This window comes from Microcaecilia unicolor, chromosome 10 (assembly GCF_901765095.1).
Source record: "Microcaecilia unicolor chromosome 10, aMicUni1.1, whole genome shotgun sequence".
NCBI lineage: Eukaryota > Metazoa > Chordata > Amphibia > Gymnophiona > Siphonopidae > Microcaecilia > Microcaecilia unicolor.
In genome coordinates this window covers 81,448,230-81,475,920 of record NC_044040.1, presented here as the reverse complement: position 1 = coordinate 81,475,920, position 27,691 = coordinate 81,448,230, and the positions used below count along the sequence as shown (strand labels likewise).

Below are 27,691 nucleotides of genomic sequence, written 5' to 3'. Positions count from 1 at the left end.
GAAAAGATTTCCATTATTATTACTGCTGTAAAAACAAACAAGGATCTCACTGCACCAATCAAGTGGGAAATTATATGGAATTTTCACTTTTCTAAATTCATGCCGTTAGGATTTACACACCAGGAGCCTGGTTTAAATCTTTTGCACAGCTGTATGCCTGCTAGGTAACAGAGCTCTCTACCTGCAGGAAAAGGCCAGATTGACACGTCTGTCTGTCTGTCTGTCTGTCTGTGGTGGGGTGTACATGTGAACGCACATCCCGCAACAAAGATTCTGGCAAATAAGGAAATTCCAGCTGTCAGAAGAGTGCAGCAGTAAAAGCTTGCTTCCTCCATTGGACTGGAGGAAGCAAGAAAGACAGGCAGGAGGGGGAAAAGAAGAAGACTGTTCTCTCTTATACCCTAGTGCAGAGTGTAAGAAGGAGCAAGTGAAACACAAATGATCCTCCTATTGGGTGTTACCTAGAACTAGCAGATTTCTCAAGCCTAAAATGTCCGTATGCACCCAAATTAGTCTGCATCAAGTCCCTTTTCTCACTTATTGGGAACTAGCAGATTTCTCAAGCCTAAAATATCTGTATGTACCCAAATTTAAAAAAAAAAAAGTCTGCATCAAGTCCCTTTTCTCACTTATTGGTCTCAACCAAAAATAACTTTTGCTCCATTCTGTGCCCACTGGAAAAAAAAAATCTTGATTTTACTTTTTGGGGATTTTAAATCTGGCAAGATATTATTACCCTGCAGATGTTCTAATCTGCCAACAACCACAGCTTCCTGTTGTGGCCGGTAGCTGCCACGGCCCAGTAATTTCAAATGAAAACTTTTACCTAAAAACCACAGAAACCACTGTGCACCACAGCTAACAGCAACTAGAAGCTGGAACTGCATATAGTTTATAGCCCTTGTGAGGCTCTGAAGTTTGCCAAACTGAAATCCCCAAAATAAATCAGGCATGCTTACAAAGCAGTGCTCAAATAAAACAAGGCTTAGTTCCGCAAAAGTTTTGAACTGCATAATGTTTGAATGCCTAAAAAATACCTGTACCCTGGCATGTCCTCAGGCTGGGATGATTCAGGGGACATTCTGATGTATCCTAGAGGATTTACACTTCACCTTGATTTTTCACATACATCTGGCATTATTTGCTGACTCAAGGACTAAATACACACAGACGCATATTTTCAAAGCACTTAGACTTACAAGATTACCTACAAGGGCACTTTCGAAAGAAACGTCAATCAGAATTTGGACGTTTTACAAAGACGTCCAAATTCCGAACAGGAAAGAAGGTCATTTTCGAAAAAAGGAGGACGTCTATCTTTTATGTTCGAAAATACTATGGATGTCCTGTGATTTGGACGTCTTTGTTTTTTGGCCATTTTCAAAAAAAAACAAAAAACCGTCCAAGTGTAAAACGTCCAAAATCAAGCCATTGGGATGTAGGAGAAGCCAACATTTTTAGTAGACTGGTCCCCCTGACATCCCAGGACAGCAATAGGACACCCTAGCAGACACTGTAGTGGACTTCATAAAATGCTCCCAGGTACACATCTATTTCTCCCTTACCTTGTGTGTTGAGGCCCCCCCAAACCCACCCAAAACCCACTACCCCCAACTGTACACCACTACCATAGCCCTTACGGGTGAAGAGGCACCTATATGTGGGTACAGTGGGTTTCGGGTGAGTTTTGGAGGCCTCACAGTTTTCTCCACAAGTGAACAGGTAGTGGGGGTATGGGCCTGGGTCCACCTGTCTGACGTGCATTGCACCTACTACTAAACTACTCCAGGGACCTGCATGCTGCTGTAATGGACCCGAATATGACATCTGAGGCTGGCAAGTAATGTTCTTCAACACACTTTTTGGGGGTGGAAGGGGGCTAGTGACAACTGGGGGAGTAAGGGGAGGTCATCCCTGATTCCCTCCAATGGTCAAGGGTTTCTGGATAGTAAGGTTGCACAACAGACCGTGGTAGGCCAGGTGCCCTTAAATACAATACAGACAAAAGATGGCAAATCAATAGTGTCAAGTACTAAGCATCATGCAAATAGGAACAACAAACATACTCTGAAATGTCTATATGCAAATGCTAGGAGTCTAAGAAATAAGATGGGAGAGTTGGAATATATTGCACTAAATGAAAAATTGGATATAATAGGCATTACTGAGACCTGGTTGAAGGAGGATAACCAGTGGGTCACTGTCATACCGGGGTACAAAGTATATCGTAGTGTTAGGGTGGACTGGACTGGTGGAGGGGTAGCATTGTATATTAATGAGAGCCTTGACTCAGATAGATTACAAATTCAGCAGGACACAAATCACACCTTTGAATCATTGTGGGTTGAAATTCCATGCATAAAAGGGAAAAGGACGGTGATAGGAGTATACTACCCTCCGCCTCACCAGGATGAGCAGGTAGACGCAGAAATGATAAAAGAAATCAGAGACGCAAACAAAATGGGCAATGTGATAATAATGGGTGACTTCAATTATCCAAATATAAACTGGGTAAATGTAACATCGGGACACGCTAGAGAGGTACAATTCCTTGATGAAATGAAGGACAGATTTATGGAGCAGCTGGTGCAGGAGCCGACGAGAGAAGGAAAAATTCTAGACTTGGTCCTTAGTGCAGGGCCGGTCTTAGGCAGAGGCGACCGAGGCGGCCGCATAGGGCCCCGCGTGGCGCGCCTCGCCTCTGCCTCGCCTCTCCGACCACGCTCACCTGCCCTCCACCCATGTCCTGCGACGCGAGTCTCCTCGTTCCCCTGCTGCTCCCCCTCCCTCCAGCCACCTGAGACCACTCCCGTCTGACCCCCCCTCCCCGACCCGCCAAACGACCCTCTTCTGCCACCCGACCCGCCCGCACCTCACCTGACCCGACCCAGCATTTTTAAAAAACCTCCAAGCGGCGGTGCCGGTGCCTCACGTCTGAGAGAAGAAAACTCGCTTCGTCGTTGGCCGGCCTTCCCTCAAGTCCCGCCCTCTGATGTAACCCGCAAGGGCGGGACTTGAGGGAAGGCCGGCCAACGACGAAGCAAGTTTTCTTCTCTCAGACGCGAGGCACCGGCACCGCCGCTTGGAGGTTTTTTTAAAATGCTGGGTCGGGTCAGGTGAGGTGCGGGCGGCAGAAGAGGGTCGTTTGGCGGGTCGGGGAGGGAGGGGGCTCAGACGGATGTGGTCTCAGGTGGCTGGAGGGAGGGGGAGCAGCAGGGGAACGAGGAGACTCGCGTCGCGGGACATGGGTGGAGGGCAGGGAGGACGGCAGGGGAGGGCATAGGGGACGGGGGGGAGGGCATAGGGGACAGGGGAGTTGCTGGACATGGATGGCAGGGGGGACAGGAGGGTCGCTGGACATGGGTGGATGGCAGGGGAGGGGGTTTCTGGACATAGGTGGATGGCAGTTGGCAGGGGGGATAGGAGGGTCGCTGGACATGGGGTGTATGGCAGGGGAGGGCATAGGGGACGGGGGGGTTGCTGGACGGATGGATGGCAGGGGAGGGGGGTTTCTGGACATAGGTGGATGGCAGGGGAGGGCAGGGGGCACAGGAGGGTCGCTGGACATGGGTGGATGGAGGGGAGGGGGGTCTCTGGACATAGGTGGATGGCAGGGGAGGGCAGAGGGGACAGGAGGGTCGCTGGACGAGAGAGAAGAAATGCTGGACATGGATGGAGGCGAGGGAAGAGTGAGGAAGGAGATGAGGTGAGGGAAAAGGAAGAGAGGAGAAAAAGTGCACATGGATATAGAAAATGGGCAGAAGCTGGATCCACTGGACAGTCAAGTCTGCGGAGGACCCAGCTTTTACTTACGAATGTAGGGCAAGAAATGAAGAAGAAAGGCGGAAAGTAAAGAAATAAATGGAAAGGAAGCCCTGGAAACGGAGTTAAGAGGACAGATAGCAGCACAATCAGATACTGAGCTAGCATGATCAGAAAAACAAAGTCACCAGACAACAAAGGTAGAAAAAGCTATTTTATTCAGGATTTATTAATTGGAATATGTTAGTTTTTGGAAATGTGCATCTGTGATATTTTTCATGTAAGTTTCAATTTTTGTAGTATTGCTGCATGCTGAGTCTGACTTCTTGAGGTAACTTTCCAGTTCAGTATTTTGCCTTCATGTGTTTTTCAGGTGTGATCAAGGAAGGTGCAGTATTCTGCTAGCGTATAGTTTGCAGCCCTTTTTGTTTGTTTTTTTTCACTAGGTTGTGCACTGGTGTTTTAGAGCCCGGTGTAATTACAGTTGCCTTTCCACGCCACGCATAAGGTTGTAGCTCGTCCTGTCCTTGGAATTAGTGCTGTTTATGGTTTGTTAAGGTTATGAGTGTGTTTTGCAGTGGAGAGATTGTGTGTTGGCCTTACTAAGGTGGCACTAAACATCGGAAAGGGTGTAGAGCCTAAATCATGACACACTATCTCTAAAAGGGTGTTTTGTGGCTCTACATGAGAATTGTGATATTATGATCCCTTGCTAGCTTCATATTGTTGATAATCTGCATTTTCCGTATGGCTGGTATATTGGTGTATAAGGTATTAATTGTGACTTTTTTTTTTTTTTCTTTTTTTTTTTCTGTGTGTTGTCAGACAATTATGGATGACAGAGTCGGAGTCTTCTTGAGTCAGAGAGTTGTGGTATATATTTTAAAACAATTTTAATACCTTGGTGGTCTATATGTTTTTATATTGTACATTATATTTTACTTATCACTTTATTTTATTGTATATCTTTTCATTTCATTTTTATTTTATTGCATATATGGGTTACAGAGTAATAGGGGAATTTGAAAGTACTGAATCTTTTCTTAATATTTTTCCTTTATTCTCCTTTGTTATGAGAATTGGAACTACTAATTGTAGTGGACTTGAACTGAATAATTTCTGGAGAGGGGAGGTTTCATGATAGCATTGTGCTTATTATTTCAATCAGTTTTTTGTACAAGTTTAGCTTCATTTGTCTTTATTTGAAATTTCATAAATAATATTATTCCATTTTTAGAACATTTTTTTATCAATGGGGTGGAGCGGGGCTAGGATGGGGCCCCACCAAATTGGTCTGCATAGGGCCCCGCACTTGCTAAGACCGGCCCTGCCTTAGTGGAGCGCATGATCTGGTGAGGGATATTATGGTACTGGGGCCGCTTGATAACAGTGATCATAATATGATCAGTTTTGATATCAACCTTGAAGTAACTATACACAGGAAATCAAATACGTTAGCGTTTAACTTTAAAAAAAGGAGACTATGATATAAAATGAGAAGAACGGTTAAAAAAAAAAAAAAAAAAAAACTTAGGGGGGCAACTGAGAGGGTAAAAACTGTACAACAGGCATGGACGCTGTTCAAAAATACCATCCTGGAGGCCCAGGCCAAACATATTCCTCGAATTAGAAAAGAAAGACGGAAGTCCAAAAGACAGCCGGCGTGGTTGAAAAATTAGGTGAAGGAAGCTATTAGGGCTAAAAGAAACGCCTTCAGAAAATGGAAGAAGGAACCATCTGAAAATAACAAGAAGCAGCATAAGGAGTGTCAAAGCAAATGCAAGGCGCAGATAAAGATGGCCAAGAGAGATTACAAAAAAAAAAAAGATAGCATTAGAGGCAAAAAAAACATAGCAAAAAAATTTTTTCGGTATATTAAAAGCAGGAAGCCTGCAAGAGAATCGGTTGGACCGCTGGATGACCGAGGGGGTAAAAGGGGCGATCAAGGAAGATAAAGACGTAGCGGAGAGATTGAATGAATTCTTTGCTTCGGTCTTCACCGAGGAAGATTTGGGTGGGATACTGTTAGTGATATACAATTTATCCTTAAAATTGAGTGTGGTACCAGAAGATTGGAGGGTGGCCAATGTAACGCCGATTTTTTAAAAAGGTTCCAGGGGAGATCCAGGAAATTATAGACTGGTGAGTCTGACGTCAGTGCCGGGGAAAATGGTAGAGGCTATTATCAAAAACAAAATTACAGAGCACATCCAAGGACATGGATTACTGAGACCAAGTCAGCACGGCTTTTGTGTGGGGAAATCTTGCCTGACCAATTTACTTCAATTCTTTGAAGGAGTAAACAAACATGTGGACAAAGGGGAGCCGGTTGATACTGTGTATCTGGATTTTCAAAAGGCGTTTGACAAGGTACCTCATGAAAGGCTACAGAGGAAATTGGAGGGTCATGGGATAGGAGGAAATGTCCTATTGTGGATTAAAAACTGGTTGAAGGATAGAAACAGAGAGTGGGGTTAAATGGGCAGTATTCACAATGGAGAAGGGTAGTTAGTGGGGTTCCTCAGGGGTCTGTGCTAGGACCGCTGCTTTTTAATATATTTATAAATGATTTAGAGATGGGAGTAACTAGCAAGGTAATTAAATTTGCTGATGACATAAAGTTATTCAAAGTCGTTAACTCGCGACAGGATTGTGAAGAATTGCAGAAGGACCTTGCGAGACTGGAAGACTCGGCGGCTAAATGGCAGATGACATTTAATGTGAGCAAGTGCAAGGTGATGTATGTGGGAAAAAAGAATCCGAATTATAGCTACGTCATGCAAGGTTCCACGTTAGGAGTTACGGACCAAGAAAGGGATCTGGGTGTCGCCGTCGATAATACACTGAAACCTTCTGCTCAGTGTGCTGCTGCGGCTAGGAAAGCGAATAAAATGTTGGGTATTATTAGGAAAGGTATGGAAAACAGGTGCGAGGATGTTATAATGCCGTTGTATCGCTCCACGGTGCTGAGTATTGTGTTCAATTCTGGTCGCCGCATCTCAAGAAAGATATAGTAGAATTGGAAAAGGTGCAGCAAAGGGCAACTAAAATGATAGCGGAGATGGGGCGACTTTCCTATGAAGATAGACTAAGGAGGCTAGGGCTTTTCAGCTTGGAGAAGAGACAGCTGGAGGGGAGACATGATAGAGGTATATAAAATAATGAGTGGAGTGGAACAGGTGGATGTGAAGCATCTGTTCACGCTTTCCAAAAATACTAGGACTAGGGGGCAGGCGATGAAACTACAGTGTAGTAAATTTAAAACAAATCGGAGAAACTTTTTCTTCACCCAACGCATAATTAAACTCTGGAATTCGTTGCCGGAGAATGTGGTGAAGGCGGTTAGCTTAGCAGAGTTTTAAAAGGGGTTAGACGGTCTCCTAAAAGGACAAGTCCATAAACCACTACTAAATGGACTTGGGAAAAATCCACAATTCCAGGAATAGCACATATAGAATGTTTGTACGTTTGGGAAGCTCGCCAGGTGCCCTTAGCCTGGATTGGCCACTGTCGTGGACAGGATGCTGGGCTCGATGGACCCTTGGTCTTTTTTCCAGTGTGGCATTACTTATGTACTTATGTCATCTGGGGTACCTTTTTGTGCCTTATTCGTAATAAAAACAGGTCTAGCTTTGTTCCATTATGGCTGAAAGACAACCAAGTCTTAGGAACGCCCAAGTCCCGCCTTGAACACGCCCCTGACAAGCCCCCTTGAGATCTGGACGTCCGTCTGAAGGACTTCAGAGAAAGACGTCCAAAAAGAGGTTTCGATAATACTGATTTGGATGTTTCTGTGAGATAAACGTCCAAATGCTGACATGTCACTTTTTGGACATCTATCTCTTTTGAAAATGTGCCTGCTAGTAACCTATGGAACTTTGTGAGTCTAAGTGCTTTGAAAATGAGCCCCACACTCTATCTAACTAAAATTCTGGTTTTCCATCTTGTCATTTTTGTCACTATCATTTTGTCATAGTTAGTGAAAATGTCAATCTTGACAAAAATCTAAGACAAAGACATTAACACCATATTTTTTAGTCTAAAGTCTATGAAGATGTGGGTCTGTAGAAGGCTAATTGCATATCACCTTTTCTCAAATCCTGTTGCCAGAAGTGTACTATTTGTATTTTAAACGAAACACTAGTTAACAAAGAACAAGTTTCCTTGGTAGTCCTAAGCAATAAGCCCACAGATGAGCCCGGTCAAATAAGAAAAACATTTTAAAATAATAAAACATTCAACATCAAGTACAATTCACCAGCACAACTCAATGTCAATTATAACCACTTGTTATTTCAGGAAAAAAACAAAACAGTACATTACGATGCATCCTACACATCATACTTTGATGCCCTATGTATCATTCAAATCAGAGAAAAAGGGAATCCAGCAGAATGGCAAATTCCAAGAAGTCTGAAATGACTAACTCATCTAACCCAAGACTGATATTACGTATTTATCCTGTTAATTTGGATGTTTGACTCTTTCATAAAAATGTTTAAATGTAACATTTCGGGGGGGGGGGGGTAATGGAAGATACTGTGTGGGGTTGGGGGGAGAAAATTGTAAAAGATTGATGACAGGTCTTGTAGTTGGCTATTACTGCATTCACCTAGATATTAGAATCATTGTACATTTCTGATGTTACGTGTTTGTTTCTTTTTTTTTTTTTTTTTGGATATGTCATCAATCAAAATGTTAAAACTAAACAAAAAGGTCTGGACAGATTCCAGGACAAAAAGTCCATAAACCATTATTAGGGTAGACCTCGGGAAATCCACTGCTTATCCTTGGGATTAAGTAGTATGGAATCTTGCCACTTTTTGGGCTCTGTCGAGTGTTTGTGACCTGGACTGGCCACTGTTAGAAACAGGATACTGGGCTAGATGGACCCTTAGTCTGATTCAGGAGGTCAACCTTTATATTCTTATGATTAGAAAGGGTACACAAGAACTGAGTGAGAGAAAGAGAGGGATGTGAGGTGCAAGGACTGGTATGAGGAGTATTGGTATGCAAAGGTAGATCCACTCCTGTTCATGGATCTCTGTTCTAGAATCAGACCAAAACCAGGATCTTCGGTTTCCGCTGAATCTATGACTGAAATTGGTCGCTCGGTTTCAGAGAAACCGAACCTGAAAATTAAACTGGTCCTGCCCCCCCCTCCAAGCAGCCCCCCTTGGACAAAAAAGACCCCCCTCATAGGATTACCTGCTTGCAGCAAAGCCCTCCCAAATCCACCTGCCGGAAGCAGCCCCCTCCTCAGCCTACCTTGCAGGACTCATTGATGGATAGTGGGGGCAGGAGCGATCCTTACTTGCTCTTGCCCACGCCTGATCCTGCATTATAATGGCTTCCAGGAGACTGCCACTGGAGGTTGCAGCAGCCATTTTAAGATTGGAACTGGCACAGACAAGAGTGACTGATCTATTAAAAGGTATGAATATCAATAAAACACACCAAATGGAGAACACCAAGTGGCAGGGCTCACAAATCAAAGTTTACAATGATATTTCTTCCCTGATTCTACAAATTTGTAAAGGCTTCATCAGATTATGGAGTACCTGCATAAGAAAAGTTATAAATACCATTGGCTCTTTCCATTTAGACTTCAGTTCGTAGTGTGAGAAACTGTGTATCATCTCAAAACACAGGAAGCAGCCTACAAAGCCTTACTTGCTGCAGATTTAGCACTGGAGGAAACTGCTTTATCAGGACCAGCTAAAGTATCAAGAGACTTCACTCCTAAATGGCAGCATTTGCAGGAGGGAGGCAAAAGACCAATGAGGCAAATGGAGAAGCTAGACAAGGATCTGATCGAAGATATTCATAAGCTTGGTAAGAAAGGGGAGGAGTTATTGCTGGGAGATTTCAACTTGCCTGATGTGCATTGGAATGTCCCGTCAGCAGAATCGGAAAGAAGTAGGAAAATCATGAATGCCTGTCACAGAGCCTTACTCAGACAAATGGTGATGGAACCCACGAGAGAAGAGTCGACGCTGGATCTAATGCTCACAAACGAAGGCAGTGTTTCCAATGTCTGGGTGGGTGCCCACCTAGGCAATAGTGATAACAACACTATTATGGCAGACTGGTCTAGTGGTTAGAGCACCAGTCTTGACATTTAGAGGTGGCCAGTTCAAGTCCCACTGCTGCTCCTTGTGATCTTGGGAAAGACATTTAACCCTCCATTGCCTCAGGTACAAAATTAGATTGTGAGCCCTCCAGGGACAGAGAAATACCCAGTGTACCTGAATGTAACTCACCTTGAGCTACTACTGAAAAAGATGTGAGCAAAATCCAAACACATACATACAACAAAAATATCAAAAGCATCATCCCCCCCTTAAGTACAAAAACAGACTTCACCCAACTACAGATATGATGATCCAGGAGGCTGTATGGTATATGAATGCCATGTGGTTCATAAAACATCTGTTGGCCAAATCTATTTATCCAGTGGCTTCTTCATTTTTTGTTTTGATTCAAAGGAAAATGTAAATTTACCAGGCAGTTTTGTTCCAAGTTCTAGGGAACCAACTGAGCTGTTTTATATAAGAAACGTCTTCAGATGTCACAGCACCAGATTACCTTCATTATACTAGTTTCTATAGCAAGAACCTTAAAAAGAATTTACCATATTGCCAGTTCTTACAAAATAAGTACCTGAATATATGTAAACAGCTTTGAGTGTAGTTGCAAAAACCTCAGAAAGGCGGTATATCAAGTCCCATTTCCCTTTCTTATGACTTAAACTCATCATAATCAGAACACAGTTGTTTAACAGACAAGCAACTCTATTGGCAACTACATTTGAGCATAGAGGATATCCTAGGAGGTATGTGCAAGGCTGCTATTTTAAAGCGAAAGTTCAAAATAGAGAAACATCATTGCATGATTGCATGAACATACTACCACTTCAAATCTGGTTTGCATTTTAAGATATTTATATGTAGCCAGCAGAATCCACAAATCAATTTGTAAACAGTGGCTTATTTTGGAGGGGCATGACAGTTTTAGAAATAAAAATGTAGCTACTGCATACTCTAGAGAGAAAAATGTGAAAGAAAAGAGTTCCCTCAGCTGTACCCGATTTTTATTTATCCATCTAAAAAGTTACATAAGAAGATAAATATTGCCATACTGGGACAGACTGAAGGTCCATCAAGTCCAGCATCCTGTTTCAAAAAGTGGCCAATCCAGGTTACAAGTGCCTGGCAAGATCCCAAAACAATACAAAACATTTTATGCTGCTTATCCTAGTAGTGGATATTTCCCAAGTCCATTTTAATAATGGTTTATGGACTTTTCTTTTAGGAAGCTATCCAAACATTTCTTTAAACCCCACTAACTGCTTTTACTACATTCTCTGGCAATGAATTCCAGAGTTTAAACACACGCTGAGTGAAGAAATATTTTCACAGATTCTAATTTACTACTGTGTAGCTTCATTGAGTGTCCCCTAGTTGTAGTATTTTTGGAAAGAGTAAACAAGTGATTCACGTCTACCCATTTTCCTTCTGTTTCCTTTCATTCCCCCCCCCCCCCACCTTATTTTTCTTTTTTACCCTTTTCTCTGTTTTCATCCAGCATGGAAACATCATATACAAGTGGACAACTGGCTGTACGTTTGGCAATAGATGTATCCAGACCTCATTTGGATTTTACAAATTATTCACACATCTCTACATATACATGTGTTTTATTTTGGAGAAAAGCAGAAACTTTTTATAGACTGCAGCATTTTTTTAGACTGAGTCCGTTTTTCCTATATAACAGTACTTGATATGCATGCACAGCATATCAAGTACCATTATATTTTTCCTGCACATCTGTCAAGGCAGCGCTGGTGGATCTTTGGGGCTTTGTATTCAGGTACTTGTTGTCCTTTTATATATTTTTATATACATGGAGGTAGCTCATTATCGAAATAGAAAATTGTCCAAAAAGTTTCATAAAGCACCATTTGGATGGATTTCTTCTCGTAACATCCAAATCAGTATTTTTGAAATCTATTTTGCAGACATTTATCTACGCATTTCGTCTGCAATGCATCCAAGTCACAAGGGGGCGTGTCGGGGGCATTTCAAAGGTGATAATGGGGTGGGCTTAGGGCAAGCCGAACACTTGGACATTTTACAGCCATAATGGAATACAAAAACGTCTAGGGTGAAAATTTTAATGTTTTGGTCTAGACCTGATTTTTTTTATATCAAATAAGGCACAAAAGTGCCCTAAATGACCAGATGACCACTGGAGAGAATCAGGGATGATCTCCCCCTTACTCCCTCAGTGGTCACTAACCCCCTCCCACCCTCCAAAAATGTGAAGAATAGTACTCACCAGGGCTTTTTTTGAGGGGGTACTTGGGGGTACTAAGTACTGGCACCTTTTCCATTGTCTGCTAAAATTGACCCATGAACCTCAAAGTTTAATGAAAGAGCTCAGGCTCTACACACCAATTCTGCCTTGTCATAGATTCTGTGACTGGTTGTAGGGTTCTGGCTATTGTGGGATGAGTCCCTCAGTGATAACCCCACCCTTGAAGGGTTGCCCAGTATTTGAGTACCGGCACCTTTTTTGAAAGAATAAAACACACTGGTACTCACTAACCTCTATGACAGCCTCGGATGTTATAAAGCCAGGTCCATAAAAGGAGCATGCAGGTCTCTGGAGTAGGGTAGTGGTGGGTACAGTGCACTGTAGATCAGTGGATCAAGGCCCATACCTCCCCCTACCTGTTAGTATTGTGGTGAAAACTATGAACCCTCCAAAACTCACACACACATAGGTATTCCCTTCACCCATGAGGGCTAGTGTAGAGGTATACAGTAGGTGGGGGGTAGTGGGTTTTAGAGGGCTCAGCAGACAAGATAAGGAAGCAATGGTGAGATGTGTACCTGGGAGCATTTATATGAAGTCCACAGCAGTAATCATAAGGTCTTTGGCTATATCTGTGTCTGCTTTTGAACTCCAGGTTTGGGATGAGTCTTTCATTTATGTTATTGTTACCAATTAGTATTTGTTCCATGTTTGGGATGTCATACGTAGACATTTTCAAAGCTACAGTGGTACATATGGGCTTACAAGATACACCTTGCTTATGATAGTAGTGGGGGATTTTATCCAAGTGATAGACAGACCCATTAGTAGAAAGACCAGCCTCAAGGAGTGGTAAGGAGTTGGGGCCCGTGAAGGGTCTGCCAATTCTTTGTTTCTCTCTGAACTTGGTCAATCCCTGGTGCCTCCTGCACCCCATGGAAAAAGATTACACCCATTTATCTAGGGTATATAATACCTTTTCACGAATTGATTATATCTTGCTTATACAAACTTAATTCCTTGGGTTGCAAGGTACTGAATGTTCGGAAGTCCTTACCTGCGATCTCTCAGTCAACATCATGGAGTCCCAGCTATGTTAGTTAGTCTAGATGCCGAAAAGGCGTTTGACTTGGTTGATTGGAACTATCTATTTTCAGTTTTGAAATACATGGGCCTGTCTGACTGATCTTTAAGAGCTTAGCAACTCTTGTATGCCAACCCATCTGCAGTCGTATTCGTTAATGGGCAACCTACTCAATCCTTTTCTATTGGTCGTAGTTTGCAGCAAGGTTGTCCTCAATACCCAATCTTATCGCTACTTTATTTGTAAACCTTTATTCATATGGTTTTGAGGGATGGTGAAATCTCTGGTATACAGATAGGGACTGAAACTATCAAAGTATTAGCGTTTGCTGATGATTTGTTAGTTCTTTTATCTTTTCCACATCTTTTGAGTTCAGTAGACAAGTTTCGATATTATTCGGGATTTACGTTAAATCTCCATAAATCAGTAGCCCTTCGAGTGCAGTAAGCAATTTATCGCGACTGGATGGGGTCATTTCCTTATTGTGGGTTGATACTTCTATCAAGTATCCAGATTCTGCAGGATTTGACACAGCTTTATCAAGTATCCAGATTCTCCAGGATTTGACACCGCTTTATGAGATTAATTTTCTCCCACTACTGGAGGCAACTCGGTGCAAATTACAAATTTGGAGGGTGTATCCACTTTCATTGAAGGGAAAAATAGCTTTATATAATATGATTGTTGTCCCACAGTGGCTTTGTTATTTCCAAATGCTTCCCTGTGTGTTAACTGGTATTACGGAGAAACGTCTTAATAAACATCTCATAGGATACCTATGGAATGGGAAGAGAGCTCACCTTCTTCTAGCGAATGTGGTTTTCCCTAGAGATAAAAGGGGGGTTGGGACTGCTCAACTTAAAGTTGCTCTTGATGGCAAGCAGCATGTGACATCTCAACAATTGGTACCGCAATACCATTTTTCCTACTCTATTCTGGAAAAGAGGTTGTGTGCGCTGTATCACTTTAGTTATGTGCTGCATACCTTGATGGTGCTACGCCAGACAAGGATAAGGGAATCACTTTTTGTGTCTCCTCTTTGTGGGGTGTGGAACTGGGTATACAGGCAGTCTCATCTTGGCCAGAAAGTTTTGCCCCTATTATCTATACAAGTTAATGGGTCCTTCCAACTGGTGCCTCTGCAATATCACCATCAATCTCTGAAAGGCTTATTGTCAGTTTTGGACTATGAGACTCTGGCGGGGGCAAGGACTCGAGATCCGAATGTGCCAATTGATTCCACTTGGATACCAAATTGTCTAAAACACACCAAAGCCCTTACTGATAACATTACCCTATGGGAACTACAATATAAAATGCTATTTCGTCTACATATTTCACCTCACCGTTCCTTTACAGCCACTATTAGTGTAGAGGATAAATGCCCGAAATGTCGGACATCTTCGGCAACACTGGGACACATGTACTGGCCCAGTAATTCATCAATTTTGGCCTCGCCTGAAAGCCTACCTTCTGGGTTTGTGGAAGAACAATTGGCATTTAACCCCCCCCCCCCCCCTCCACACACACACACATCTTGTTCTGTATCTTTGGACTGATGCATCCTATTAGACCTGGCCTGACAGGCTTTGAACGCAGGGCCATTTTGATGGAGAAAAAAAAAAGAATATTTTGAGGTGTTGATTGCACCCAGACCCACCATCCTTGGCGGGCTGATATGATTATGTTGTGTACTATGGAAAGACTGAATGTGGGACAATTAAGATTCTGTTCAGGGGAAAAAATTTACTGTGATATGGGAGCCATTTTGGACTACGTTGTCACCTACAGCACACAGCAGAATACTTAATCAATGTTGATTTTGAGCTTGAAGTTTGATGGGAGATGCAGTCGGGGGTGGGGGGGATAGGTGGAGAAAAGGGTAAAAATAAAACTAAGTTTGTATTTGATGTAATATTATTAATTGTGTGGATGGAACAATTTATATTTCTTTGAAGACTGTGAAAATCTGTGGTTTACGTTTGTTTGTTCCTTTTTGGTAAAAAAAAGAGATTTAAATATAAAGTTATTATTCCATTTGTTGAATATTTGAAAACATATCTTGTCTGCAAGGGATAAGGGTAAAGACACATATAAGATTGTGTTTTTTGTCTAACTTATGACCCTCTAAGTATGCAAGTTTTACACACTTGATTGTTTATATATAATACACAATTCATGCAATAGATATTTATATTTGGCATTAAGGATATTATTAATTTGTATAAAATATATGAGATCTAATTGTTTCATTTAATGATGTTTTTGGTTAAGCCACACTATTAATTCATCCAACTATACTGCATTTGGGGCCCTGTTTACTAAGGTGCATTAGTGTTTTTAGCGCGCGTAGATGGTTAACGCACATTAAAATTGTTAACAAGCTTATAACGCTGCTTAGTAAACAGGGCCCTTAATTGTTTTTATTTGATTGATGTAGTACAATTTGTTTTATTGTGAGAAAATCCTTGTGTACGTTCTTATTTGTATATTTGTTGTTTGGTTGCTTTAATATGTGTAACATTATGATACCTTTGTAAGTTTGTAGCTACAAAGATTCCTGAAGTAGGAATTGGAATGCCGAAACATGGCACCATGTTGGATCTTGTTTACATTGGCTTCTCAATAAACTTTTATACAGAATGTATTTCTAACTCTGGGGAACCATATTTTTATTTTCATCATTTTTTGCTAGTCCCTTCTCCTTTTGTATACTTTTGTTCTCATCAAATGTCCCCCTGATCCCAGCTGAGAATAGCATACATACCCACAGTGCTTAGAGCTCTAACTTCTATTTGTTAGCATTCCTAGAGATCCCTTCCTTTCTATCTGAAGATTTTTTTGGGGGGAAAAAAGGGAGTATTTAAATCTCTAACACTGTGTACTTATTTGTCACATAAGCATACTATAGATGGAAAAGAGCAGTGCTGGCATAATGTAGCCACACCCTCTCCCTAAAGTTATTTAGATCTGTAATAGTTGATGTGGCTAGACAGGAATGGAGGAATAGTCTTAATGTTTAGAACAGAAGGCCAAGAATCAAGGAAGCCACGGTTCAAATTCTGCCTCTCTCATTGACATGCTTTGTGATCTTGGCCAAGTATGGTCATGCATTTCTGTTTGAACCGTGTATCTGATATACTGACTTTCTGTTGTACAACCAAAGCAATTTACATAAGTCGCTTGATACTCTACTGCCTCAGACACAAACTTAAGGGTCCTTTTACTAAAGCTTAACATATGCCAACATTAGCACGGACTAAACGCTTCAAGTCTTGTTTTATACCTATGGGCCACATGCACACACTAATATCCATCAGCGCACACCAAGCTTAGTAAAAGGGACCCTTAGACTGCAAGCCTTCCAGTGACACCAAAATACTTAGAATACCCAAATGTAGCTCACCTTGAACAACTATTGGAAAGGCAAAGGTGTGAGCTAAATCCAAATAGGTGGAACTTTAAAAAAATGCTCATTACTATCAGGAATTACACAGAAATTAACAAACATTCTTCAGCTGTATCATCTGAAAATGTACTATACTTCAGACCTGCATAGGAGTAACAGTGATAGCTCAGTTTTTTTTAATATATTTGTTCTTTAAACAGTTCATCTGATTACAGTAATGCCTATAACGGTGGTTCCCAAATTTTTTCATTTCACGGCACCCCTCGTGTCCGAGCATTTTTTGCAGCACCACCCCCATCTTCCCCACCCCCTGCCACACAAGCCTTCATCTTTTTCTCTGCCCAAATGTAACAGTGCTAGGGTGGCCCTATAACCAGCCCCTCCACGACACACTAATTACAATTTATAAGAAATAAGTACATAAGTAATGCCACACTGGGAAAAGACCAAGGGTCCATCAAGCCCAGCATCCTATCCAGGCCAAGAGCACCTGGAAAGCTTCCCAAACGTACAAACATTCTATACATGTTATTCCTGGAATTGTGGATTTTTCCCAAGTCCATTTAGTAGCAGTTTATGGACTTGTCCTTTAGGAAACCGTCTAACCCCTTTTTAAACTCTGCCAAGCTAACTGCCTTCACCACGTTCTCCGGCAACGAATTCCAGAGTTTAATTAGGCGTTGGGTGAAGAAAAGTTTTCTCTGATTTGTTTTAAATTTACTACACTGTAGTTTCATCGCATGCCCCCTAGTCCTAGTATTTTTGGAAAGCATGAACAGACGCTTCACATCCACCTGTTCCACTCCACGCATTATTTTATATACTTCTATCATGTCTCCCCTCAGCTATCTCTTCTCCAAGCTGAAATGACTACCTATGAAGAGTTATTCCGTTATTATACTTCCTCTTTGTACATCTGTATGCTGCATAAGCCAGCATAAAAATATAAGTGAGATTAAATAAAAAATGCTACCAACAGTTAAGAATGACAGCTGGGATGCAGCAGCTCATAGGTTTGCTTACTTTTTTTTTTTTTGAATGGGAAGGGAAACAGAGACTGACCTATTGGCTTCAACTTTTTGACTTCATTCTGTCTCCTTTTTTCATTCAACCTCCTAGGCAGACGCCTCTGCGAGTCCCAAACGCCGTCTGCTCCCTGTCCCCAGTTGCCGCGACAAAAAAAAAAAAACAAACATGGGGCCGCAGCAGCCTTCAGACATGCGCTGTCGGCTCTTCTGGTCCTTTGCCCCCGCTGACGTCAACTTCCAGTTCTGAGGACAAAGGACCGAAAGATCTGACAGCACTTGCTTGAAGGCTGCTACAGTAGTGCGCTTTTTTTTCCTGCCCTGCTGCGCTGCTGTCTGCAGTAGCGGATCGGGTGGGGGGGAGGTCGGGATTTGCTGCAGCACCCCAGAGAGCTCACTGCGGTACAACAGGGTGCCGTGGCACAGAGTTTGGGAAATGCTGGCCTATAATATTATAAGGACACTATACCCAAGTAGATCAATCTAATTTTTCCTGGGTCAAGGGGAGCAGCTCTGAAAGAATTTGAGGAAAATAATGACCTAGCCATAAAGCATTTCAATAGACTCAAGCTGAAAATTTCTACTGGCACTATGTTTCACCTACTGCACAATCATGAGAGAATGTAACAGCTCTTTTAAAGCTTGCATTTGTTTTGTTGTACATTTCTGGCACAAAAGATGGACTTGAACCTTACAGGGTTTACTTTTGGCTGCTCACAGATTAAAGGTGTTGCCTTCCCATCCCAAACCAAGAGCTGGAATGCAAAATCTGGGTTCATCTAAGGGATGTGAAACTCCCTTTCATTCACAGAACATCTGAAATATATACTCAATAATAAAAATGCTTATGCAAGTGTTTTGCATGCATAAATCTGCCAAGATACATACACATTGCCATGTTGTGATCAATGTATGTGTCTGTAGTTCCTTGAAAAGCTAGATGAAAAGTCAGTTTAGCTAAACGTCTATCATGAAGAGTTAAGAAGCCAATACCCTACTGGTTAATATTGTGTGTTAAGCCTCTTTTCCTATTTAACAGCCTTTGTTACACCGCTGAATTATAGTGCTTTAAGGCAGAAATAATATACATATTTAAGACAGCTTAAAAAGACACCACATTTAGCGAGAGGTTTTGGTTCTGTCAGTATGAAATCAAATCTGTCCATTGTTTCTCATTACAGGACTTGCACAGACTAAATCGTACAAAGATAATTTAAAAATCATGAACCACATAAAACGGTTCCAATAGTTCAGTGCTGTATATATAATGAGAGCAATTTTCAAAAAGCCACACATAGTTGGGAAGTACAAAAGCACCTGAAGACTTTACATCTGTTTTTCTATGGGCAAAAATATTTGCTGACAATTTAACAAGATTTGAAAATCAAATGAACGAAGAGCAGCCTGGTGACAGCACTGGGGATTCCAGGTTCAAATTACACTGATGTTCCTTGACTTCTTACCATAACTATCCATTACCTCAAGTATCAAAGGATTGTGAGAAATACCTACTACACCTGACTGTAACTCACTTTGTGCTACTAATGTAAAGGTATATGTGAATTAAATCCAAAATCTACATGCACTATTTCCTAAGCCTGCCCTCTCCCCACTTCAGTAATATCTCTCTGTCTGGCTAAAATTATGCAGGCCAGGAAAATATATGTATACTTTTAGCCAAGCTCATTTATCCATGACAGAATTACCCAACTTATAAAATGTATTTAAATCAGCAGAAACATTAAAGTACATTAATAGGAATAAAATATTTCCAAGTATCCTTCAAACTCATAGTGAAGCTAATATTCTCCTATTACTCTGTGAAGATTGAAGAATTATAGAACTCCCTGTTTTACAGTACCTAGAGTGGAAGGACGCTCAGAAAAACACGCTTAGACTTATTAACACCCAAGTAGTCAGGACTTCTTATGCCTGTTATGACTATAACAAAATCATTCAAATCCAGTATTGTTGCATTATACCTAAAGAGGGTTATTTTGTAACAGACAGTTCAACAAGTACACACATAAGTAACACCATTTTTTAAAGGGAAAGTACACACATACCTTCCTTTTGAAAATTACCCCTACAAACTATGGGGGCCTTTTACTAAGCAGTGGTAAAAGGAGCCCTAACATAGTAGCAGCGGCTGTTTTTGCCACGCACCAGAGCCCCTTTTACCACAGCAGGTGAAAAATAAACGAAAATTAAATGGCCGTGTGGTAAATTCGCACTTTCTGCGCAGCCATTTGGGGGGGGAGAGCACTTACCACCACCCACTGAGGTGACAGTAAGGGTTTCCCTGCTAACCTGGCGGTAACCCGTTGCAGAAATATTTTTTCAATATTTCCGCTAGCAACGGAAATGGCATGCACTGGGGGTGGAACTACCACTGGCACCCACGTTGGGCCGGCGGTAGTTTCGGGCTGTGGCGCTGCAACCCTTTAGTAAAAGAGCCCCTACATACTAAATAGAAATGTAAATGTATGTATGCATAGCGGGGGGGGGGGGGTACTACAGCGTTTTTTCTTTGTAGCTCCCTCCCTTTGGAATACCTTACCTATTACACTCTGTTCCAAACATAGTTTAACCCATTTTAAGGCTGATCTGAAAACTCACTATTGTCAAATAGCCTACGGGAACATCATTGGGTCAATGACAGGTGACGGTTGTGTCTGATGTAATTATATAGGATATTTTTTTGGCACGTCTTTTCAAGTGTCATTATGATTGATCTTGATGTGTGTGTCTTTCCTATTTTTATTTGCATTCTATTCTACTTTTATTATTAAGTGTGCTATTTTTATATTTGTTGTAAACCGCCTAGACGTGAGCGCATATTAGACTGTATATAAACTCTTACAATAAACATAAATCTCTGGTGCTCTCCCATCTTGCCTTAGTTGGCCTGGAAGGACCAATCTATGGTCACTGATGGAGCTAAGAGATGAGTTGGAGTGTAGGGGATAATATGTGAGGCTAAATAACCTGGGAGACTAGTATGTAATACTTTATAAGCAAGCATCAAAATTTTAAACAATTCAAAAGCTTACAGGTAACCAGTGTAATCCCTACGTATAAGTGTCTATGTGCCTTCCTATAATACGTTCCCAGATCCAACAGCACACAAATGCCAAAATTTAAAAAAAAAAAAAAAAAAAAAAAAAAACTTACACCTGCTCTGAAGGTGTAAATTTGTGTGTACGAATACATATTTAAAAATAGGGCTTTTATTCTTAGGCATTATAAATTTACGTGTTATTTTCCAATTAATTAGTTGATTGTAAAAAAAAATCTGTATTTTCACACAACAGGTACTATTCTTGCAACCTTTTCTAGTACTGTCAGAAATGTATGCTTGTGTCACTTATTGTCAAACTGGGGAGAGTACAAAAAGGAAGTAGTGGGGGGGGGGGTTGGGGTTTTTTTTTACACTGTTTATCCAATAAACATCTATTTTACATTTTTTTTTGCATCAGAGTGTCTTATCAGTATTAAAACTGAAAATAAAAACCACATTTACAAAATGTGTCCGTACATCACAACTCTACCTCTGCACTGTCCAGACTATGCCCTGAAAATGCATGCACACAGACTGAATGTAGGCACATGTCTCCATGTGTAAAGTTATAAAACTGTGTAACCACACACTTGTAATAAAAACCTTTTCTGCATAAAAACAGACCTTTACACATGGAGGCTTTATAAAATCACTCAAAACATCCAAGAAAACACAAAAATGTGTCAAGTCCAAAACACGCCAACTCTGACTAGCAGCAGCTCTGCTCGTTGTAGTAAAAGAATTCACAATGGCATTAAGCACATGCTTTTACCATACTCTAGACAATTTTATATTAAGCCATTATATTACATGTGACATCCTGAATCATGGAATGTCCATTCCCAGTATTGGAAGTACTATTCGCAGTACTAGAACTGCAATTTGGTTACATAGATGGCATTTTGGAATTCAAAAAGCCCAGAATAACTGACCGATTTCAGTTCCAAATAATATTTTGATTAGCTGGATTTTACCACAAAAACTCTTCTCTGCTAATGTTACTGTTTAAATATCTGCACCTATACTACAAGCATAAATAAAGCAAGCAGAATAGCAAGCGTGTTTAACATTAAAAACATTAGGGGGTCTTTTACTAAGCTACGGTAGCATTTTTAGCTTGCAGAAGAAATCATCTGGCTGTAAACTCCAAGATGCCCACAGGAATATAATGGGTGTCTCTGCTTTCACCGCCAGCTGATTTCTACCGTAAGCTAAAAACGCTACCGTGGCTTAGTAAAAGACACCCATTAGTGAGTTTATACCACGTAGTAAGCAGCAATTTTGGAAGACCAAATTTCTAAATAAAATAAGTATACATTTTCTTCTTTGACAATAAGACTGCACTTGGGTGTAAGAAATAAAGGGGTCCTTTTACTAAGCTGTGCTAAAAAGTGGCCTGTGGTATGACTAGCACATGGGTTTCCAGTGTGCTGAGGCCACTTTTAGTACAGCAGTAAAGTAGCAAAGTGGCCGCATGTTATATTTCCCCCATTAATGACCACACGCTAATTTCCCAATTAGTAAATAGGTTACATAAGAGCTCCCTCGCTAATGGCCATGCACTAGGTGGTACAGGCTCACACACTAACTGGTTAGTGGGCGGTGATGCAGCTGAGCTAACCGATTAGCACTGGGCACACCTACTCTCTGCCCCCCCAAACATGCCCCCAGTATGCGTTTATCCGAAAACTACTGCGGGATGCCTGATGCCTGAGCAGCCTAATGTTAATGAATTTTAACCTGTGATAGGCACACATTAGTGCTTACTGCAGCTTAGCAAAAAGGACCCCAAAATTTCCTGATGGAATGAAAACCTTTCATATGACTAATTTTGAGTGCCTCATTGTAACATACATATAGAATTTGATAGGGTTGTGTGTTCTTCATGGTCAGTCAAGCTCAAAATTTAAAAAAAAAAAAAAATTTAGGATGCTTTTTTTCAGGCCATTCAATGATTGGCAGTATATCAAAATCCCTGACCCTTTTTAGAAGGCACTTTCATTATCCCTTCTAACATTCTCTCTTAGAAATTGGAGCTAAAACAGAAATAAAAGTAAAATGAGGTCCTGAACAGTCCAGCATCTCTGCACGTTAAAAGCATATGTACCCCCCCCCCCCATAAAAAATGTATATGTCTATCAATGGTGAAGTAAAAGGGATGTAATCAGAAGGCAAGGCGAGGTCAGAAAAGCAGGTGTGTATGTGTCATTTTACAACCTGATTGCTGACAGCTCTTACACTAATAGCATTATGAACAGCAATAGATGATCTCACATACAGTAGTAGTTTAATTGAAAAAAAAAAACCTCCTCTTGCTTGGACTTCGTTGAATATAAAAAAATGTACATTCAAATAATTCTGCCTAGATATTTCATAATGTGTTTTGATTACTTTTATTAAGTTTAAAATAATACTGGTTTCATTACCAAACCATAAAAATACTGATCATCAAATGAAGTATTCTGCTGAGCTGATCTGTGAGCAGCTTTTAAAAATCATGCTCTGCTCCCTTCATTAGGTCAGTGGACAGAGCAACCACAATGCTTTGCACATAACCAAACACGAATGATATCCATAAAAAATGTACCATGTACTATAATAGTGCTGGATTCTAGAGGTAAAAATCAAGCTTAGGCCAGACCTTCAGGTTCAAATGTGTTTTTCAGTACAACTGACTAATGTATATCATGTAGCCTTAACACCACAGTCTGAGCACTACTATTTCTCATCACTTACTATTTAACCTCTTTCAAACATAAATGCATCCATTCTATTATCAAATAAAGTTGCAGTAACACCATCCAACATTATTTATTTAAAATTAAGGTTAGCTATTAGCTTATCTTTTGAAATGTAAATATACAGCTGCCGGTGAAATCTGTCCTCGTTTCCAGTTCATTGTTAGTGCAAAAGCCTCTTTGATCGGCAAATTACGGCAAGTATTCAATGGTAGTAACCTATTGTCTGCTCTCATCGTTTCTTTGAATGAAGCTATTGCGAGCTCTCATTAAGAAAATAAACTCACTCTGCAGGTACCACCATATACACAAAATATAGAAAGGCTCAATTTACCTTTCACTTGACTTTCATATTCTGCTATAATTTCCTTGTCCTTTTTGAACCGGCTGGGAGTCGACATTTTCCAGTTTAACCGAGAATGAAAGAGTTGCTAAGCCCAGATCCGGTCTGTTTCGAAGAGGAGATGCTGCAAGAGGCGATTCACCAGCAGTGAACGTCAGGCACAGGCGGCATCCTGCCCAAACTAAACACACTAAAATATTGCCAAGGTCCTCCAAGTGGGCAATTTTTCTGCCACAATGCACAGTTTTTAAAGATATGGGCAAAGCTTTTATTTTTCCTCACCCTCCCTGCGGCAATTTTTTTTCTCACCGCGCTACTGTAGACAACGAGCTACGACTCCCTCCTTCCTCCTTCCTTCCTTGCTCGCTTCTACATTCAGCTCCCGCGGTCACACGGAAAGGGGAGGGGGAGCTGGGCGCAGCACTCCTCCACGCATGCGCACCAACACCGAAAAGTCACAGGCTCAATCTGCCTGTCGCTGCCGGTGAGAGCTCGCCTTAAACCAAACACTACTTCCGGTTTTCCAGTCACCAATGGCGTGCAGGTTTCCTCCTGGGTGACGCTACCGCGGCTTCTCCTGGCCGGAGACATTGTCTGGAAAATTGAGAGAATGACCCCTGGTGGTAGAGTAAGAGAGCTGCATACAGGTGTTCAAAGAGTCAAGGTTGGAGTTTAACCCCTAGGGTTAACAGCAGCGTTGTATTGCTGGTGTAGGGGGTACAGGGTTGTCAGTTACCCTATTCCACAAGAGATTCTTTTTGGCCAATCTTGGTTTCAACTTGCATCCCAAAGCTCTGTGGAATTTTCATACCTTGATTCTCCACACTAAAATCAGTGTTGCAGGTCCTATAATGCAACAGGGATAGGGTTGTCAGAAATACAGGACTGGCTGCTTAAAATCGCTTTCCTGAAACTCCCTAATTTGGCAGCACTGAAAATACCATACTGCTGGGATGTAAGTTCAAAGGTAGGACCTACCAAACTATCTGTCTCCCGGAACAAGATAACTTGGCAGCTCTAGAGGTTGTGGGGTGTTTCCAGCACCTCACCTAGAAAATGCCTTATGCAAGCATTTTTATATTATGTTGTTCATCCAAGTTTACTGACTTAAAGAAAGAAGTTCTATCTCCTGAATATACTAATGCCCTCTCAGTGTACGCTAGGATTCTAAAGGAATGCAGTTTCTGACATCAGGACTCAAGTCTTATTCTCTATACACCAAGTGTCTTGTCATCTCCCTACAAATTGCAAATCCTGTCAAGAAATAGTTATTAAACTTCCAGTTCTTACGACCTGTCTCCTGATCCTTTCCACACTGTAGTCAGGCTTAGTGGAGCATGGTCCAACCAAACTATGTGTCTTATTTGGCATGCAACCACAGCTCCATTCAGAGATGGGCACAGAAGAAAGTAATTTGTATGACAGTGCATGTTGTGTGGCTGTGAGTAATGTGTATAGTTCTTATTCCTAGGGTGGTGGGCTCTTCACATATCTATAATTATAGAGAGACCTCCTCAAGGAATATTTTCAAGTTTTCTCCCCCTCTTCCTGACCTATCTAATCCTTAATCCATGACCTGATTCAGGTCCCCGCTAACTATTGTGCCCTTGTAATTGTTAAAACCTACTACGACTAATAATCATTTCTGTAGTGCTGCTAGATGTATGCAGCACTGTACCCGTTATATGCAGGTATTTTCTCTGTCCCTGGAGGGCCCACAATCTCAGTTTTTGTACTTGGGGCAATGGAGGGTTAACTGAATTTGCCCAAGGTCACAAGGAGCTGCAGTGGGAATTGAACCCAGGTCACCAAGATCAAAGCCCACCGCACTATTAGGCTACTCCTCCACTCCACAGTCTGTATGAACTCATATTGACTTTTGTTTGAGGAGTAGACATTAACAATACAAACTAACATCCTTTCAATGTGTGTTTCTCTCTGAACTCCCCTGCCCTTAGCATCCCTTCATATGTTATGTGCCTTATATTTCAGCTTTGTCGTAATACTACTACTACTACTTACTACTACTACTTATCATTTCTAAAGTACACAGTGCTGTACACTTGAACATGAAGAGACAGTCCCTGCTCGACAGAGCTTACAATCTAATTAGGACAGACAAACAGGACAAACAAGCGATAAGGGAATAGTAAAGTGAGGATGATAAAATAAGGGTTCTGAACAAGTGAATAAGGGTTAGGAGCTAAAAGGTGTTAATACACTTACCCCCCCCCCCCCCCTCCTCGTGCTGTTTGATTTGCCAAACAAATGAAATGCATCCCCATTCCAGGCACCCTGCAGTTTTTGCTTATTACTAGCATTCAAATGGGGTTCCTGGATTAGGAACACATCTGTATCCATTTTCTCCAACTCCAATATCATCTTCCTTCTTTTTACCATGGTTTGCATTCTGCAGTCATTGAAAGGCACAAATCTCACTTTTGCCTCAATCTTGATTGACTACACTTTTTGTCCTTTAGATTGTAAGCTCCTTTGAGCAGGGACTGTCCTTCTTTGTTAGTTGCACAGCGCTGCGCAACCCTAGTAGCGCTTTAGAAATGTTAAATAGTAGTAGTAGTAGTAATATTCAACATGAATTATCTGGTACTTCAGGGGAAACATATTTTCCATATCTTATGATCTCCCTAAGTTTTCTTCCAGTTGTTGGTCATATGTTGGACCTTTTTTTCATCCTAGGTGTGCCTTGAATCAGTATTATTACTTATTCAGTCCTTAGGAATTAGCCTGTATCTGTTTGCTGATGATATCAAACATAAACATAGTGTATTATGTTGTCCCTTACACTGTAGACTTTGAACCACTCAATACTTGCCTTTTTACTAAGCGGCAGAGTAGCTCAGAAATATTCAGCTCCAACTTAACCCAAATAAATGCACTGCTGTGGAACACCATTGCTAGCTCCTAAAATCGTCAATATCACTCTACCTCTTCATGCTTCCTTTCAGATTCTGGGAATTATTTTTCTTACATCATCCATTCACAATAAAGGGGACAACAAAATAAAATCACAAAGAAACAAATATTTCTGTTATTAAAGGAACTGGGTAAGTGTGGGCTTTAATTATACTAATGTGATTCATATAAATTCAAAATAAAGCAGATTCAAAATATATTTGAAAAAGGAGAAAAAGGGAAGCCAGATTCTCAGAGTCCCATATCTTTTAATGCTTATGCAAATTGGTACTTAGGAACCCAATGAGCGTTTTGTATTTTGGCTCCCTTGATTTGGAATTCTTTTCCTAAACACCTCAGAGGTGAGTCTTCTTTGCCTCATTTTAAGTCAAAATTGAACCTTTATTATTTTATCAAGGCTTATGGGGAGTGATTTCTATATTTGGCACTGATTTTATATAGCTATAAGTACTTTCCTTTTTTTTTCCTCTCTTAATTTTTTGTAAACTGCAGGAGTTTGGTGTGCATAGAAAAACGATACACAAACTATTGGCAAAATTAGACAACCATAAGAACAGATCACACAGCTGCAATGGTTGTATTCTGGGTATCCCAGAGGATGTGAAGGTTAATAACATTCTAGTGTTTATGGAACCTTTTTTTTTTTTTGAGAGCTCATCTCAGTGCTAGATGTGCCCGCATGCCTGGTGATTGAGAAGCCCATTGGGTTCCAGGAAGGCCATCCACTCCAGAAGAATGGCCATGCCTCGTGCTAATAAAAAAATTAAGCTTCGTGATTAAAGAACTTGTTCTGCCTCCATATTCATAAATCAATCTACTTTAGAAGACCGTACAGTACTGGTGTGGGGACTTGCTCCAACATACATTAAATTCTGTCCCAAACAACCCCAACTTTTATAAGATACACAGTCCAAAATCACATGTTATTCAGAACTTCACCTTAGTTATATTACTTTCTTGCCGGGGATCTTCAGAATAACTGACAGCATAAACCATTTGGGATCAGCGTCCCGTAT

At 41.1% G+C, this 27,691-nt stretch overlaps 1 protein-coding gene and 1 long non-coding RNA gene across 3 annotated transcripts in view; one reads left to right on the top strand and one right to left on the bottom strand.

Annotated features, from left to right (window-relative positions):
• The window catches only part of SRGAP1 (SLIT-ROBO Rho GTPase activating protein 1), a 469,248-nt gene extending 445,128 nt beyond the window's left edge, over window positions 1-24,120 (bottom strand). For both annotated transcript variants that reach the window (XM_030216376.1, XM_030216377.1), the window contains exon 1: window positions 23,733-24,120. In XM_030216376.1, coding sequence (XP_030072236.1) covers window positions 23,733-23,799 — 67 coding nt within the window. In that variant the 5' untranslated portion in view covers window positions 23,800-24,120. The remainder of the gene's footprint in view (window positions 1-23,732) is intronic.
• A 188-nt stretch (window positions 24,121-24,308) lies between these two features.
• Window positions 24,309-27,484, top strand: LOC115478583. The gene is made up of 3 exons (XR_003943547.1): window positions 24,309-24,405; window positions 26,708-26,806; window positions 27,327-27,484. It is a non-coding gene; the product is annotated as an uncharacterized LOC115478583 (long non-coding RNA).
• The last annotated feature ends 207 nt before the right edge of the window (window positions 27,485-27,691 follow it).